Here is a 14631-nt window from a genome sequence, read left to right on the forward strand (position 1 = left end):
CAGCGCTGTCTCCCACCCCCTGCTGGTCAAAACACGAAAATGCAACCTGTCTATATTTATTAGAGATAAAATGCAATAAAATAGGATGCATGTTATACACTATATGAAATAAAATGTAAAATAAAACTCATAATGCCTTCAATATCTGTCAAATATAAACCCAATTTAAATGATCATTCCCACAATAAAAAACATACGAATTTACATACATTCACACAGATTTATTGAGACAAAGGCATAAAGCCGTGAACATCATTTCTCTTTCATGTCAACAGGTCTGAAATAATCATGACTGTCAGATACAACAGTTCTTGAGGTGAACATTTTCTCCATATACTTTATATATTAACGGTAGCATGTGAACTAGGTCCAGATAAAGACATATCTATACAATTATTTACTTGATTCACCTGAGATGCCTTTAACTGATGTGTGCCTGCATGCATATATGTGAACGTATACTTCATTATTTATTTATTTATTTATTTTTTACACAGACTGCTCTGGTTAATAGGTCCTGTGTGCAAAAATGCATGTTTAAAGAAAAACTCCAGCAATGTAACCTAATCACTATCTACCGCATCTGTACACATGTTCCATTGCCATGCACTGTTGAGAATTTCTGCGCTGTGAAAAGAGAAGAATCTGTTTACCTAAAGCCTACTTAGAATCACACAAAAATGTAAAATATGTAATATTTATAATGCATCACACTCTAGCAATAAAGGTTGTGGGATGAGAGATTAAAGGTCTTATTAAAAAAAACTTGTGTAATTTCATCCCACTATTTAACAACAAAATGTAATTTCACTTAAAGCTCCAGAACACAATGTAGATGCTGCTCAACCAGTTAGTGATGAGAGGATGTTTGTGATGACTGGGATGGTGGTATTGGCATTAAGGATGAAGTTTTGGAATCCGATCTCTTGAGATCTGGACAATCTAAAGGAATAAAACACTGCTGTAACACTAGAGATGAAGCAAGAGGTAAATCCTACTGACACCCCCCCCACACACACACACACAAAATTATTCGATTCCAAAATAAATCTTGACCCCACTGAAAATAATGCTAATTATAAAATGTTAATATGCAAGTATTTCAGACTCTATTCATTTTTTGGCCTGTTCTCATGTGTCTGTACTAATCAGTCATACGCTGCAGATCTGGTAGACAGATATTAGGTTAAAACATGCTGGAACATTTCTTTAAGAAACAGAGCATTTTTCTTGTTCAGTTATTCAGTTGGCCGGGTTGGTGTGCTGGGTTGGTTGAGCCCCATAGTTTTACACAACCAGCCTGCAAAGTCGACTTCTTCCACTTCTGAGCGTTTAATGAACGTGTGGTTCTGTGGAGAGACACAAACAGTGTTGGTGTTGCTCTGAAGAGGAAACTCTAAAAAGAGGCACATACTTACATTTAGGTCTCAATTACAGAAGAGGTGGTCAGTGCAAAGAAGTCCATCATACTCACCATTAGCATCTTCAGGTCTGCCCGATCGGCCGGATTTTTGATTAGACTAGAAAAAGACAACAGGCTTTTAAGAAAATACACTTTTCAAGCAGCACAAAGCAGAAATATTATGTTTTACCAAAACTACTATGTAAGCAAAGCTGGATATTCACCATTTGGTCACAAAGTCCTGGAAATCTGCAGTGAAGACTCCATGAGGCAGTTTAGGTGGAGGCTGTGCAGAAATGACAGAAACTTTAAAGAGATATTCACAACTCAGTAGGTGTATTCATGGAGAACCAAAAACACAGGTCAGCTTTTCTCACCTCATTGACGATGTAGTCCAGCAGCTCAAATATTGCCATGACAGGGCCATGTCCTGAATGACATAAAAGTAATTAGATTTTAAAAACTGGAAGCTATTAAGATAAAGATGAAATTTCAGGGAATCTGAAATACTGTGATCAAGATAGTTCAATATGTTTATTATTGTGTATTATACCACTGATGGGCCTTCCGGGAGGTCTGGGACGTGGGGAGGTGCTCTGTGTTTCTCCCTCTGCTACAGGTCGGCCAAAAAGGGCCTCCAGTTCCTTGGCATCAGGGGGAGGGATGGGGTAGCGCCCAATGGAAAGCTCCACCAGAGACAGTCCCATGCTCCACACATCTGACTGCACTGAGTAATGAGTCCCCTGAAGTCTCTCAGGCTTAACCAGAAACACAAACTGAGTTACTGAGGATTTTTAAAGAACATTTGCTCATTTTCATAATTTATTTACAGCAATAATAAAACCAATCCCGTATGAACCGCTTCTGTGTGAAATTCTTAAATAGTAGCGTTTTGTGCATCTTCATGATCATGACTCTTGGGAAAAGAAGGTTACACACTTACAGACATATATGACCTTGTGCCTACAAAAGAGTTGGCCATGGAGTCGATAAGCTGACCGCTGACTCCAAAATCACACAACTTGATCTCCCCTCTTGAGTTCACCAGTATGTTTGATGGCTTGACATCTGTAAAAGAAAAAAACAAAAAACAAAACAGATTTTGTCAAATGAATGCTGAATATAGCCAGCTAACTAAAGGACACAGAAGAATTGTGTTTTTCCAAGGAATACAACAGTAAAGGTTCAGTGAAGACTGGTTCTAAGCAAATAACTAAGATTGCCATATAATGACATACTATTATCATTGTTATTAATATTATGGTTACATAATGACAAGACAATTTTTTTTACCTCTGTGCATGATCTGATGTTTTTCTCGAAGGTAAGCAAGACCTCTTAACACCTAAAACCCCCCAAAATACAGAAAGAAAGCATGTGAGAACTTTATGGCTGAAAGCTGTGTTTCAGTATCTCAATATTACATCACAGATACTTACAGCTATACTGACTTTCCCTAGGATTTCTTCTGGAATTCTCCGAGCCTCTTTCAGTACCTGATCCAAAGAACCTCCATCCTGTAACAAAAAAACATAAAAGTTCACATGAAACGTTTATTCCTCCACCTACCCCCAATTCATATCACTGCTTCCTCCTGCCTCACAATCTCCTATCCCTCCATCCAAATCATTTCCTGATTCACTCGATCCAGCACCATTAACATCCATGTAATAAATATGCAAGGGAAGACTTCAGAGTAGTGCAGAGCGGTTGAGATCCTGTACCCAGAATCATCAGAAAATTACAAAGCATGATGGTTTTCAAACATACTAATAATGCACGATTACAAACACATACTCACCATGTGCTCCATACAGATACTGATCTCTCCATCGCTGTAGAATGCACCATAAAAGCCCACTATATAGGGAGAGTTGCATTCATGCAGGACTTGCAATTCTCTAATGATCTGGTTCCTGATTGCTGGTTTGATCTCAAGATGAATGAGCTAAACGGAACAAAGAAAATAAAATTTGAATCATGAAGCTTGTGCAAACTTGAGAAGAGGCTGTGGGAGGCAGAAAAAAATTGAGGTAAAAAAAAAAGTTAAACAATACTGGGCAAAGGAAAGATATGTCTTAATACAAATGTGTTGTGTGGCTGATTTTTCAGTATTCTTTGCTTGGCATCAAAATAAGGTCAAATATCTTTAGATGTTATTACTGGTCAAGATATATACTAAATACCAAAAAGCCTTAGAGATAGTGTACAAAGACAGCTGTTAAACAGCCTTGATTGTTCCGAATTAAAGCATCATGTAAAGCAACGTGAAGCTTTACAATATTCTTAGGATGTCATGTACATTTCAATCAATTCATAATACTGAAGTTTTGGCTCCAATCTCTGTTCACATAAACTAAAGGTGATTCCTGGAGTTTTGTTTACTCATCTTGCTAATGAGACAAGACCCATCTAGCTAAACTGTATTGCTTCAAATGAATCCCCAGTTAAAGAAAAAAAAATCTGTTTGTCTTCAGCTTTTGAGTTCACATCACCTTTCTTGCCATGATTAGTCGAGAGGGCTTGTGGCAGACTTTATTAACCACACCACCGTTTCCTGCTCCCAGCTCACATATATGCTGGAAGTCATCGTCCTTCAGCTCTCCGACTTTAGCTTTCTGTGTGAGAAAGGCCTCCAAGCGCTTCTTCTGCTGTTCGTCCAAGTCCAACTCCCCTAGTTTCTTCTGTAGGGTCTCAAGATAGGCCCTAATAAAATTGCAAACACAGAGATCAAGTATGGGCTATGAGTAATTGTAATAACAAATATAAAAACGAAGACTATGATAAGCATAAAATGAATAAGAAAGTAATGAAATAGAAGAAAAAGGAGATGAATAAAGAAAAGAGAACATAAGAAAAAGAACAGGAGTTATAATAATAATAATAATAATAATAATTATAATAACAATAACAACAACAACAAATGGGCAAATAAAAGGTAAGATATAAAAAATAAAACGAACTCTCAGAGAAAAAAAGAACAATATATTTTCACAAATTTTTTTTACTAGAAATACTAGGTTTTTTTTTTTTATTATGAAGAATAAATCCAAATGCACTTACTCTGAAGCAGCCCCTAAATTTGAAGCTGTGCTGTGAGCTTCTCCACTGCAGCTTATGATTAAAGGGACTGGTCTTTTTTTAGGAGCCATGTTCAACTTGACAATCTTTTCCAATTCTTACAAGCATCACCACTAGACACGCATGATCCTGTAAGCTCACGTTGCCTCAACTGTAATGACAGACCTGAGAAATGATTTGAAAAGCAGCAGGTCGTGTTAACAGGTGCCCCAGGAAGACGCCTGGTTCACCCGTGTGCTAGCTAGCTAACTGTTTTGCTTACAAGGCTAACGGCTAACTCAGGCAGACATAGGAAGCGTCTGGAGTAAATATTAACACACGATAGAGAGCTAAATCTGCAGCTGTTTCTTAATGTACACCAGAGTAACACGCACACACAACCGCGTTCGTCTCCTTTAACACTTCTGTCAAACTTGCTACAACAGCATTCCCCTCACTTGTACTAGCCATGTAAAGCCCACGTAAATCCGTTAGATTTAAACGAACTAGACTTTAGCAATTGTTTGAAATCAGCCAGCTAACGTTTGCTAACTATGTAGCACATCTCTGAAAACTCAATGAATACCGCGCACTTTTTAAGACTGTTACAGAACAGTTAGCTGTCGTCCTAAAACACATAAACGTTAGCCTTTATGGAAAATAACAATACCTTTAAAGGAAATAAATAATAATTAAATAACGAATCTCCCCGTGGATAAAAAAAAAACCTGTTAGTTACCGACCAAGTACAGTCTCTAAATAAGCTAAGAAAACAGTTTGGTTTTGCTATTTAGCTAACTAGCTAGCTAATTTGCTAGCTCCGTACAGGGCACTACCTGAGGAAACGTCTAGAATCTCGCGATAACTTTTCAATAAACGTTCGTGATTTCATTTACTGCTGCACAAAAAGCTTTACTGGGTTTATCTGGAATAAATGCATTTATTTCTTCAAAGAAAGCATGTGTTATTTAATTAAATAGAGGGAGAGAGTGGAGTATTCGAGTCTTTACATTTAAATGCCAAGTCAGGCTAATAAAAAAACATTGTCCTTGGATGAATGAAAGCATCTTTAATCTCAGGAGAAATTGTCGTAAAGTGGAGCGTTTATGGAAAACCTCTAAACTTGAAGTACACAGATTACATTTTAAGGAGCTGATCACAGCTCTTAATGTTATGATTAAACAGGCCAGATCTGATTATTTCACAAATCTTATTGTTGCAAATAAGAAAAAATCTGAAAGTCCTGTTTGACACCATTAAAAATATTGTTTCGCCCCCAGCTCCACAAGTATCTGTATACTCATCAGCTGACTGTAACAGATTTTTACATTTTTTTGTCAGTAAAATGCAGGACATTAGGGACAGTATTTCTCCTTCCTCGCACACCTATAATAGAGGTTCTTCTCTCCACTTTTGGGACTGTTTTTCCCCTGTCAGTCTACAGGACATTAAGGTTTTATTAAAAAAGATGAAACCTTCTTCTAGCCCTGCTGACATTGTCCCAACGACTCTTCAGTTAAATGCTACTGATACGCTTGCTCCCTGTCTGGTAAATATGATAAACTTGTCTCTTTCTACTGGCACGGTTCCCTCCTTTTTTAAACAAGCCGTAGTGAACCCTACTTTAAAAAAGCCAAACCTGGATCCTGCTGACCCTGTAAACTACCGGCCCATATCTAAATTGCCGTTTATTTCCAAAATTTTAGAAAAAGTGGTAGCTAATCAACTTTCCACTTATCTGCATTACCATCAAATTTTGGATAAGTTTTAATCAGGTTTCCGCAAAGTGCACTCAACTGAGACAGCACTTCTTAAAGTGTCAAGTGACATTTTGATGGCAGCAGATGCGGGCCAGTACACAGTGTTGGTTCTACTGGATCTAACCTCAGCGTTTGATACAGTTGACCCTAAAATTTTGCTAAATTGTTTGCAAATTGTTTTCTTCTTATCTTACTGATAGAACTTTTTCTGTGGTGATAAATCAGATCATGTCTGACACTGTGCCTCTCTCATGTGGAGTACCACAGGGATCAGTATTAGGTCCTTTGCTGTTTTTACTGTATATGACACCTCTTGCTCAGAAAATTCAGTGTTTTAAGCATGTGTCCTATCACTTATATGCTGATGATATTCAGTTATACTGTTCTTTCAGGGAGTCTGAGTTTCACTTGCTGTCTAGCTTGTTAGAGTGTCTGTCCTGTATTAAGGAGTGGTTTGGCAGTAACTACCTTCAACTAAATCCGAAAAAGACGGAAACTTTGATCATTGCCCCAGATAAGAAAATTTCACAGATCAGACAACATCTTGGTTCTTTGGGATCTTCTGTTCAGTCAAGCCTCAGGAACCTTGGTGTTGTATTTGATAAATCCATGTCTTTAGGTCAACATTCAGGAAAGTTGGTTAAAAGCTGTTTTTATCACTTACGGAATGTTTCTAAAATGAGGAAAATGTTGTCCAATGCAGATCTGGAGATGATTATACATGCTTTTATCTCTTCACGTTTGGACTATTGTAATTCACTTTTTTCCTATTCTGGCAAGAAGTCTTCAGATTGTTCAGAATTCAGCAGCGAGGCTTTTAACTGGAACCAGCAGAAGATCTCACATCACACCAGTTTTATACTCTCTTCACTGGTTACCAATCAAATATAGAATTGATTTTAAAATTTTGGTCCTCACTTATAGAGCCCTTCATGGGAATGCTCCTGGGTACATCACTGACCTGTTGACACCTTATGGCTCTTCGAGAGCATTGAGGTCATCAGGTCAAAATCTGCTTGTGGTCCCTAAAACCCATTTTAAAACTCGGGGGGATCTTTCTTTTCAGTCTGTGGCCCCCAGATTGTGGAATGCGTTGCCCCTGTCTCTGCATGTGGCTGATTCCTTTAAAAAAGCAACTGAAGACACTTATTTAGACAAGCTTTTAGCTGATTGGGCTTTTATGGTTTCATCTCTGTTGTAGTGTGTTTTTATTGTTTTATAATTGTAGTTTTATAATCTCTATAAATTTCTCTTTTTACTTTGTAAGATCTCTTTAATGGTAAAGGAAGAAACCTTGAGAGGAACCAGACTCAAAGGGGAACCTCACCCTCATATGGGTGACACCGGAGGGTGTGATTATAAATATACAGTCTGATGTTTTATTGAGAAAATTGTTGTCCTCAAAGACCACATGGAGTTGGCGTCTCCTAATAGCAAAGTCCAAATGGAGCTGGAACATCTCTTGATGTCTCAGGATCCTCAAAGAGTCGGCCTCATCTCAGTGGAGGTCTAAAATCTTACTGGCATGGAAGACAATCGGAGCTGGTATAATTTTGTTAGTAAATGAAGTCCTTAAGTTGAACAAGTCATGAATGATTCTTTAATGATATTTCTTCTTGAAGACACAAACGTCGAATATTTACATATTTATGGTAGTGGAGCGATGTCAACTGAGCCATATATGAATTAGTCAATAAAGTAAAAAAAAATCTCTTGATTTTTTTCTAGGCTATATTTGGCCTTGCATTTAAAAAAAAAAAAAGGAAAGCACAACTATTCTGGCAAGAAGTCAAGTTGACGAAGCTGGGTGTAAAGTAAACAATGAAACAACATTCTATGCACATCAAATAAAAATAGAAAAATATATATTCCTGAAATTTATTTAGTATCACTGACAGAAAAAGGAAAAATAAACAAACAAAAAAACAGATAAAACAATCTTTATTTCCCATGTCTGGCAGCTGGAGTACATAAAAAAGGAAACAAAAAGTACAGTATGAACAGAACATGAACAGTTTAAAATAAATATAATTTAAGAAATACAGAAATGCATAATTTGGCAGGTGTCACCGCTTCACATGCATGTTGCCTTTGGAGAAGCTCACTCTCTCGTTTTTTACGTGTGTCAAAACAATCTCTTCTGCCTGCATGGCACCACCACCATCATCACTGTCAGTTGAGCACTCGGTCAGATCCACGACATCTCGTACCACAAAATCGTTCTCTGTAGAGAAAGTTATTTCAGAGGCTGAGACAAACTTTGAAATATATCTAAGACTTTTCTTCTTATTCCACGTTTAGAATCTTAAAAAAGCAATCTGTAATTTTTACAGCTCTCTGCTATCTGGTGTGTCTGATGGAAAAAAGTACTGAGCTGTAAAAAAAAAAAACCATACAAAGAACATGCCAAAATAATGCAAAAGTGAAATGTTGTGTTTATTACAGGACTAGGAACAGTTTTACACATTACAAACTGCAACTTTAAGATGATGCAGGTCTTACTGTGGCTGAGAGAGGAGAGATCTGTAGTTTTGCTGCACTCTTTTTCCTTCCCCACTGCACTCCAAGATCCATTAGACAGGTACTCAATCTCCTTCACGGCCTCGTGTGCACACTGGAGTATGCCACTCAGCAAACTACACAACAACAACATCCATCTTCATCATCCTCTGCCACCGCCACTAACAATCAACACTGTGGTCAGCAAATTCGACACTTTGACTCACTCTGGTCGTGGTCATGTGCGTGCATGTATGTGTGTGTGTGTGTGTAAGGGAGCGCCATGTGTTTGACATCTCAGTTGTTACTCTGCATAGAAACTGGACCATTAAAAGTCCAACAATAGGAAACCGATATTTATGCATTACACACTCCTTTCTGCAGGTGTATGAAGCAAAAGGCACCTTGAATTGGCTAAAATATCTGTTTTCCTGTTTAAATAGCTGGTGTTGTCAGCCAAAACAAATGCCTCTAGAGTGCTCACCTGAATGGACTGCCACAACAAAAAAGTGTCTGTGGGGAGGACATTACCCATCGATCTGTAGAGTGTCAAAGAGGGCAGGCTTATGGCAGACAGGACAAGTCCACCTAGGCTTCCGCTCGTTCATCTGCAGGTAGAAGGCAGCATCAAAACACTGCAGGTGGGCGCACGTCTGTGCTCGACAAGGGGTTGACATGCGCATTTTTGACAGCTGTTAAGACAGATAGATGCTCTTAAAATCTCTGACAAGTTTCCAGTTTTCTGAAGTCAATATCAATACATCATTAGGAAACAAATGTGTGGTGGTCTGGGAAAAAAAGAACAACAACAACAACAAAAAAAACAGGGATATGTTACTAAAAGATTGCTAGCTAAGTGGGATTTCCTCACAAACTTTGTGCTGTAGCAAAATGGAGTTTATTTGCTGGATTTCCCTGAACTCATGTTGACGTGCAACTCACTTCATAGTCTAAAGGCAGATGTTAAATTCTAAATTCAAAGCTAAAAACACAGCAATGTAACACAAATTGAATTCCATAGCTGATACATTTGAACAGTAGATGTCTCAAAAAAAGACACCCAAGAAGTAAAAACTATTAAACTCTAAACCACTGAGGCAGGTATTCAGTCTTGCTGAAGGTTTTGTGCAATTTCTGGGTGCTCCGGTAGTTTAATTCATAATTGATACCTACTTAAAAATTAATTAATAAAAGCATTCTTTTGCATATATGTTTAATGAAGTCCCAACACCTGCCCATAGACTGTGAAAGTTTTTTAGTAGAACAATACAACAGGTTCATTTCTGTTTATGTTTGCAAATTGGCCATTTGTTTTAGCCTGGAAATAAAAAAGCCATTAACAAAATGTGTAAATCTTTTGAAAACCATATTAAAACAATCCCCCATCACCACTCAAGTTTTGGGAACATTTATAATACTTAGGTGCAAGATTTGCCTTCATTTTGAAGACTTACAGGACAGATAAGTGACACTTGCAGCCCTGTGGTGGTGATCTCATTCTCAGGATTACAGCGCAACTTCTCGCAGACTGCCAAACAGGAGTAAACTCATATTTAGCAAACAAATAATCATAAAAGAAATTTTATCTTGGAGAAATTACAGTGCCAGGAACAGGATGTGCTGATATGCTAAATTAATCAACAAGAGGGTAAATGTGATATGTCTCAATACAAAGCAATTTGTATTATCTTCCAATAGCAGCACATCCTGAAGCATTTTATTCTTTGAGCAATTTGTCAACTTAGGAGAAATTATGATTTTTAATTATGTTTAATGATGCCGAATGTCCAAGACAGCAGTGTAATTGTTCTTTATGCCACCAGCCTTCTATTCTATTCCCCTGCCCTTAAAAATGTCATCTGTCAGAAAACTTAAAGGTTCAGCTTTACCTCGGACTGTTTGGAAGCATTTACACTGTAGACAGCCTTGGAAACTTCACCAAAACATCAGTCAAGTTATTATTAACCTACTTATAGACCTGCGATATACATGTTTAAACTGTTACTATAGAAACTATAATGTGTGTCAAATGAGTGCATTCATGTGAACTGCAGCTGTAACGACGCTCCGAGCCTCTGTTACAGAACATTAAGCATCATTCAGTATTGTGAAGGGAAACTAATTAGACAGATTTTTTCATATGAATTCCGGCCACTCGCCTTTTTGTTTGCAGAGCTCCACACTCGCGACTCCATTTTTCTGGAGCTGTGCCAGCAAATCTGCTGAAGAGAAGACCTTCACCAGATATATAGCAGCAGAGTAAAACTAAAACACACACACACGCACAGAGAAAACGAGTGAGAGTGAGACTCATTTATCCAAGCTTTTAAGAGCAAAATACTTGAGTTATAATTTTTGTGAAAGTAACAGGACTAACATGATGAGAAATAGCAGTGTGTACCTTGCCATAGTTCTCCCAGGAGACAGCAACGTGATTCTCAGTGGCCTGTTTTACAAACGGTGTGAGATTGATTGGACGACAAGGATGAGAAGGCTCCAGTCCTTTTTTATTGGAAGAGTAGTGAGCCTGAACGTTACAAATGTATACATACAGTGTTTAGTATAAAAAGAATTGGTTATTACAAAGCAATTCATTTTTATTTTGTAACATTCTGCTAAAGTTATATACAAAAGCATAACCAGCAATCACTGGGGACCAAGGACAAGAAATCCATAAGGTAAAATGCAGAAAGGATACTAGCCAATGGCAGTCATGTATTTTATGAGGTGAATTTGCCTATATTCAGTCCCAAATGGGTCCCTTGTGCATGACCATTGTATTGTGTCTGAGGTTAGACACAAACAAACAAACAAACAAACAAACATAACCTAACCCTTTGTTTATGTTCCAGTCATTCTAATGCATCATTAATGTGTAGGTTATCATGTCACCTGTACAGGACAGTCATGGCCATTGATCAAAACAGCAATATTTGGTGGATACTGATCATCTTCAACACCAATACTCTCTGTGTAGCAACTTCTGAAAACACAAAACTTTGTGATTATTATGGACATCATTTTGGATCACTTTTTTTTTTTAAATAATAAAATCTAGTATTCTTGTTAATGTTGCTAAAGCACACTACTGACATTTTCAATCAATAGCAGCAGGTAAAATTTAATTCATAAGACGCCAGAATACAAACTCACCTGAGCACCACCTGAACAGATGCCACTCCAGTGTTGGCCCTTCTGAGTGATAAAGGGCCATCAGAAACAATTAGGATATTCATATGTAACTCAAAATATTCTTCACATTTAGCTTATAACAACAACTTTTTGCTATAGTCACTTTCCAACAAATATATGTACTTCCTTCAATGCTGGATGTTATTTTTAATAAATACAAGAATCAATTTCCTGATTTGAAGAGGTGTGAAACTTACTGACAGTTCATGATCTGAGCTGATTGTCTTGTAGTCAAACAAAAAGTTAAGCGGCTGATCTGTTGCTTAATTGCATATGAGGGCACTGGGAAAGAATAAAGTGAGAATCAGAAATAGAGAAATGAATTCATAATTTAGATGCAATTTAAATACTATATTCAAAAAGTATAAATAACGCTAGTTGCTCCAGGAAAACATGCAAGGTTTTTTTTTTTTAATGTTTTTTTTAAATACAACCAACATAAACCAAGTGATCAGGAAGACTGAGGGGTTTAATATGGTCAGATAGGCTGTCTAGCGAAGTTGCAATCTGAATAACTTCTGAGCTGTCATGGAATTTTGCTTCACTTTTAGCTTCCACTCATTTCTACTATTTATTCGGACATCATGACCAATGCGGTTTGTGTTCCAAATGACACACTTGCGCTCCCCGTTTAGCAGGTGTCAATGATCTTCTAGATACCACAATCTACCCCATTACAAACTACCCCAAAAAAGTGTTCTTTGTCATTTAAAATCCTAAATGAATGACATATTATAACTGCATGGCTTAAGGCATCATTTGGAACGATGCATACAATTGCTTGTTATGTGAATACTTTCAAAAACACTATAGAAGTCACTGATGCCATTTAGTGAGACAATTAACACAATTTAAATGTGTGTTACTTGGTAACTGGTCAACACATCAGATTTTTAAAACAATGGCTCAGTGAAGCTGCTGCTGTACCTAATGATACTGGAGCAACAACAGTCTCCAGAGTTTGATAAAATGGAAGCTTAATCATGTGCACTTCAGGTATATGAACAGGGCTTCCACAGGATTTCTTTGGGTAAACGGCCACAACCTCGACAGTAGTTGGCATGGTGATGACCTGGTATCGTCTGCGGTTGGCATTGCTACCGCAGTGACGGCGGTCATAGAGCTCTCGGATAGCAGAGAAAAGCTCCGGACGGAAGTTGTTATGGAGGAGCTCTATGACTCTCTGCACCAGATCCTTTTTCAGCCCTTTCTTGTCCTTTCCCATAGTGGTAAGGAGGGACCGCAGTTCGGCCACCCGCAAGCTCTCCACCATCACCTGCAGAGGTGTTGAGGTTGTCTCGGTTAGTAGTTAGCAAATGCCTTAACTACAAACTTCACAACTGCCATCAAGCGACGTTTTTTAAACAACCTCATAAACATTAGCTTTTCATGAAAATTGTAAAATTGTGTGGAAAATTGTCATTATGATTTCACATAATTCATGTTACATCACGTTTCCCTTGGTTTAACAACATTTAATCAGCTACCAGCTGCTTTTCTCTGAAAAAGGATGAACCAATCAAGATCTACAAGAAGACCAGATTGTTTTTTTAACATAAAGCTATTTTATGGCAACGTTATTAATCCAAGGTTTGGTTGAATGTAGATTGTGCCTTAAATGGCTAAATAAGTATTTTGTGCCATTACTGTGTCACACTTGTTCCCATTGGACAGATCATGCTATGATGTCATTTAGAAGGATATATTTTCTCATCCCCTACCATAACTAAGAATTAAATCATTGCAAATGTAATGATCTACTACTGAACGAAGTACTACAAACTACTTAAGTTTGTTCTTATATTAAAAAACACTATTAAAATTGTTAGCCATGTCAACCTGTGACGTCACCACGGCACACCTGTGCTAACTTCTAACAATACGGAAATCAATTAAAAATAACAAAAACAACATCTTTTCGCAATATTAGCTATTACCTCAGCAATATAAACAGATTTAACACCTGGAATTGACAAAGATCTCAGTGATTCAGCTTCAATGTGGCTGTCTTTTTTTTTTTTTTGGCCTTTATTTATTTATTTAGTTATTTATTTACTAAAAAACAAACAAATATCTGTTTAGACTCTTTTTTAACAACTTAAAGTGGTTTTCCGTCGCTTTTTTTTTTTTTTTTTAGCTTATAACTCTTTTGAGTAACAAATTCGTCACATTCAACAGCCTACAGCCTAAAAAACAGGTAAAAATATCGAAGTAAAAAAGTATAAATCCAAAACACAGATTTGTCGAAACGTACCGTCGCTTCCAACAGCTGGCCGGACATTATTATTAACTTTACTTTCACCAAAATTAGTTTAAATTACAATTAACCGATTATGCGCCAATACGCAGGCTTACACCAGTCATCAATACAACGCCAAGGAAGTCAAGACTGGCCAAATCCCAAAAGGCATTTTATTGGATAAATAGGTCACTACACAAGGTCTATAAGTTCATTATTTCATACTCTGACGCAGTGCACTTATATAGGGAGAAATGCGTATTTGGGATTTACCCAGGACCACATGATCAGAGCTTTCTGAGGTGGATGAGTTGGTTTTATTTAATAATTAAGATATTGTTTGACTTTGTGTCATCTATAAAAGTTTAAAAGTCATTGTTGACAAAGATTGTGATCATTGATCACTTGATCACTTGACGCACGATGTCATATCATATTAAATGAATCACAATTGTTTTTTTTTTCTTTTCTGTTGTGTA

General features: G+C 37.3%; 2 protein-coding genes across 6 annotated transcripts; both read right to left on the bottom strand.

Moving 5' to 3' along the window:
* Positions 1-206: 206 nt before the first annotated feature.
* On the bottom strand, positions 207-5330 carry map2k2b (mitogen-activated protein kinase kinase 2b). Of its 2 annotated transcripts, XM_027150817.2 has the most exons (12): positions 5133-5330; positions 4466-4648; positions 3898-4108; positions 3204-3350; positions 2842-2919; positions 2696-2747; positions 2346-2470; positions 1956-2160; positions 1780-1832; positions 1627-1688; positions 1475-1520; positions 207-1349 (listed from the first exon to the last, which is right to left on the bottom strand). In XM_027150817.2, exons 2-12 carry the CDS (start codon positions 4552-4554, stop codon positions 1239-1241), a joined length of 1179 nt encoding a protein of 392 aa, XP_027006618.1. In that variant the 5' UTR covers positions 4555-4648; positions 5133-5330; the 3' UTR covers positions 207-1238. The 2 variants fall into 2 exon arrangements, with proteins under 2 accessions (XP_027006618.1, XP_027006617.1); XM_027150816.2 differs by having other exon boundaries at positions 4466-5330.
* A 2816-nt stretch (positions 5331-8146) lies between these two features.
* On the bottom strand, positions 8147-14327 carry pias4b (protein inhibitor of activated STAT, 4b). 4 transcript variants are annotated; one of them, XM_027150466.2, is made up of 11 exons: positions 14168-14327; positions 12841-13189; positions 12111-12195; positions 11875-11913; positions 11614-11701; positions 11123-11248; positions 10881-10986; positions 10176-10249; positions 9253-9413; positions 8725-8858; positions 8147-8446 (listed from the first exon to the last, which is right to left on the bottom strand). In XM_027150466.2, the coding sequence occupies exons 1-11, from the start codon at positions 14192-14194 to the stop codon at positions 8289-8291; spliced, it is 1347 nt and encodes a 448-aa protein (XP_027006267.1). In that variant the 5' UTR covers positions 14195-14327; the 3' UTR covers positions 8147-8288. The 4 variants fall into 4 exon arrangements, with proteins under 4 accessions (XP_027006267.1, XP_027006265.1, XP_027006266.1 ...); XM_027150464.2 differs by having other exon boundaries at positions 11614-11704; positions 14168-14326; XM_027150465.2 differs by having other exon boundaries at positions 11875-11916; positions 14168-14326.
* Positions 14328-14631: the final 304 nt, after the last annotated feature.

The sequence above is a fragment of the Tachysurus fulvidraco genome, chromosome 22, assembly GCF_022655615.1.
Source record: "Tachysurus fulvidraco isolate hzauxx_2018 chromosome 22, HZAU_PFXX_2.0, whole genome shotgun sequence".
Classification (NCBI taxonomy): Eukaryota; Metazoa; Chordata; class Actinopteri; order Siluriformes; family Bagridae; genus Tachysurus; species Tachysurus fulvidraco.